Below are 3,440 nucleotides of genomic sequence, written 5' to 3' on the forward strand. Positions count from 1 at the left end.
GTCAGAATAATACTCTTACCATAACTGACGTTCAAATGGCATATCAATCAGTTACAATATCAATCATTTCGAAACTGACGATTAATGCCAAAATCATAATAGACGAGGAACTCATCATATAAAGCAAGGTAAACTATTCTACCAAGGTAAGTTTTTAAGAGAATACAATATACTGACTTAAGTTTCGGAGTGCCTTTGCAGGTATACTCCTCCCTTTTTTCATTGTTCGTACTCTCACATCCCTTCGGAAGGAAGAAAGCTCGGATTCGAGGATCGGGTGTTTAAGCTTTTGTGGTGATAGCTCGGCAATCAACAACCGACCTATTTCGCAGGCAAGATCAATTGGCGCCCACCGTGGGGCCGAAGATATAGAATTCTTTCTTTTGGTCCCATTGTTTTTGCTCGCACCCATGGCTGACGTACCACCTCCCTCACTATCCGAACTTATGCGAATGGTAGCTGAGCTACAACAAGCCAATCAACGAATGGCCGACGAAAATCAAATAATGGCTGCTCAAATCGCTGAACTGAACCATGCTCGAATAGAACATAACGACACTCATCACCAGCAACCAGAAGATAATGAGCATCATTCCCAGCCCTCTCATGTCTCGGAGACTATTCGACCCGACGAAGTTCAACCCGAAGATGAAAAGGAAGAGTCCGACGAACTTGTAGGACCCTTCACAGAAGAAGTGATGAACTTCGAATTGCCGAAGAGATTCACCCTACCACTAACCCTCACACCTTATGATGGGCTCGGAGACCCGAAGAAATTTCTCAAAAAGTTCCGATCAATAATGATTGTCAATGGTACATCAGATACTGTTTTATGCCGTTGTTTTCCAAATTATTTAGACGGTCCTGCACTTGACTGGTTGTGTGCTTTGCCTGCAGGTTCTATCTCGCAATTTCAGCAGCTGGCGAAGCTATTTGAAGAGCACTTTGACGGATCTGCAATTTACCTTCATGACTCGGATTATCTGAATACAATCAAGCAAGGCCAAAATGAAAGCCTGAAGGATTACATGACTTGCTTCACCAAGGTCGCTATTAGCATACCAGACCTTCACCCTGAAGTCCATCTTCACGCAATCAAAAGTGGACTCCAGCCTGGGAAGTTCCAAGAAACCATTGCTGTGGCTAAGCCGAAGACTCTCGCCGAGTTCCGCGAAAAGGCCAAAGGCCAAATTGATATCGAGGAACTAAGACAAGCTCGAAAGTCAGACAAAACACATTTTAGAGACGACGACAAGGTCCAAAGCAATAAGAAAAATTTTAAGCTAACTCCCCGATTTGATTCTTACACGCAGTTCAACACCAAACGTGAGGACATCATAAAAAAAATCCTGAATTTAAAGTTAATCAAACCACCAAGGAAGGTCGGTACCTATCAAGATGCTAAGAACGTGGATAAGTCCAAATATTGTGCATTCTACCAAAAGCACGGCCACACTACCGACGATTGTGTAGTGACAAAAGACCTCTTGGAAAGATTGGCTCGGCAAGGCCACCTCGACAAATATATTGGAGGCCACATGCATAAACGTCCCACATCTACAACCAATGACCTACCTGAACAACCACATCGGGGCAAAGAAAAGGCAACACCGAGCAATTACAAAAGGCCCCGAGGTATAATTAATTGTATTTTAGGAGGATACGCCAACGGAGGACACTCAAATTCAGCTAGGAAAAGATCATACCGAGCAATACGCTCGGTGGACAGCCCAGGCGGTGGAACTGAGGTCAACACCCCACTCCCACAAGTCACATTCACACACGTGTTATGAGCATAACTTTAGTTATGAGCATTTCAGCTCATTTACCCTAAAGAAGGGGGTGTGGGGTGTTGAAATGAAGAAGAGAGGAGAAGAGAGAAAATCCTAATTTCATCAAACTTCAAATCACCATAACTTTCTCTCCAGAACTCCGATTGACGAGCCATTTGTGGCCACGCGTCGCTCTTCTCATTTTCTTTCATTCTATATAGTTATTGTGGTAAGTATTCTACTCATCTCTGTCTAATTTTTGAATTTCTCTACTGTTACGCATTTTTGGGTAGTTAGTGTTAAAATCTTGTCATTTTAGTTGTTTAGGGATACTCTAACATGGATTCTAAATGGGTTCTATCCTTATTTCATATGGGCTGAGGTAAGAAGTACTCAAATCCTTGTGATTTATCAATTTCATGAACCCTAGGTTGATTATAAGTGTGAAAATTGATTATGTTAGAGTATTGGGTGATTTTGGTGCACAATTGGAAGATTGATATTGCTTGAGAATCTTTGGTGAGGCTTGGAGCTAAGGGTTGGTGGAGACTCTCAAGAAGAAGCTCAATTATTTTGGCTACAAGAGGTACGGTTTAAGTTTCATTTAAGTACCGTGTGGTGTGATGAGAATTCCTAGGCTAAATGCCCCTAGGATAAGTTTGGATTGTGTAAATGGTTAGTACTAATATACATAGTTGATATGTAATGTGAATTAATGATTGGGCTGAGAATTGTATGAATTTGTATGTTTGGTGTGTTGAGAATTTGATGAATTGGATAATGAATGTTGGTTGTGGAATATGCATTTAAATTGTGAATTTTGAGTCAGAGGCCGTGAATCTTGGGCCGGAGGCCAGAAAGAGGTAAAGAAGGTAAGTTGATGTGTATATTGTGTAATGATATAAGAAATTGGATGAATTTTAGATATTAAATGTGTGAATGTGATTGGGTTGTGGTCATTTGGATGAGTGGAAATAAATTTGGCTTGTGAACATTGAAAAAATTGGTGATTTCTATTTTTGGGTAAAAACTAATTTTTGACCAACTTCGACGGTCCGTAACTCAGTCCTCGGAGTTTGGAATTCTTCAAAATTATATTTTTATAAAAGTTTGTTCAACGATCTTTCCAACCGTCCAGAAACGGTTGAAAAGGAAATTTTGTAGAAGAAGTTATGTGTGTCGGAAGTTTGAGATTTGAAAATGTAATCCTGCAGCTTTTTAACTTAGTAAAATTTTTGGTAAAACGTACTCCGACACACACGCATGGCCGACGCGCACGCGTCACTTACAATTTTTACTCTCTCATGCGTGCGCCTAGCCGACGCGTACGCGTTGCTGTATTGATGCAAATGCCCAGTAAAAAATCCAGAGAGTTGCGTTGGTACTTTGCTGGTTTTGTGCGAGGAGCACAAAACGCACCCATGCATACGCATGGCTGACGCGCATGCGGCACTTGATCTCTCTGATTCCCATACGTGCGCATGAGCGACGCTCACGCGTTACTCTACTTTTCCGCCTTCCACGTGTGCACATGGGCTACGCACACGCGTGACCCTATTTTCAACAAAAGTTGGTTTTTGAGTTTTTAAAGCCCAATTTCAGACTTCTAAGCCTCCATTTTCATCCTCTAAGTCCTAAATCATTATAGTATGCCTAGTAATAAAAAGA

General features: G+C 41.5%; 1 protein-coding gene across 1 annotated transcript; it reads left to right on the top strand.

Moving 5' to 3' along the window:
- Positions 1-410: 410 nt before the first annotated feature.
- LOC107627117 (uncharacterized) lies at positions 411-1,793 on the top strand. The gene has a single exon (XM_016329978.1). It carries the CDS (start codon positions 411-413, stop codon positions 1,791-1,793), a length of 1,383 nt encoding a protein of 460 aa, XP_016185464.1.
- Positions 1,794-3,440: the final 1,647 nt, after the last annotated feature.

Source organism: Arachis ipaensis, chromosome B2 (assembly GCF_059453495.1).
Source record: "Arachis ipaensis isolate K30076 ecotype BB chromosome B2, ASM5945349v1, whole genome shotgun sequence".
Lineage (NCBI taxonomy): Eukaryota > Viridiplantae > Streptophyta > Magnoliopsida > Fabales > Fabaceae > Arachis > Arachis ipaensis.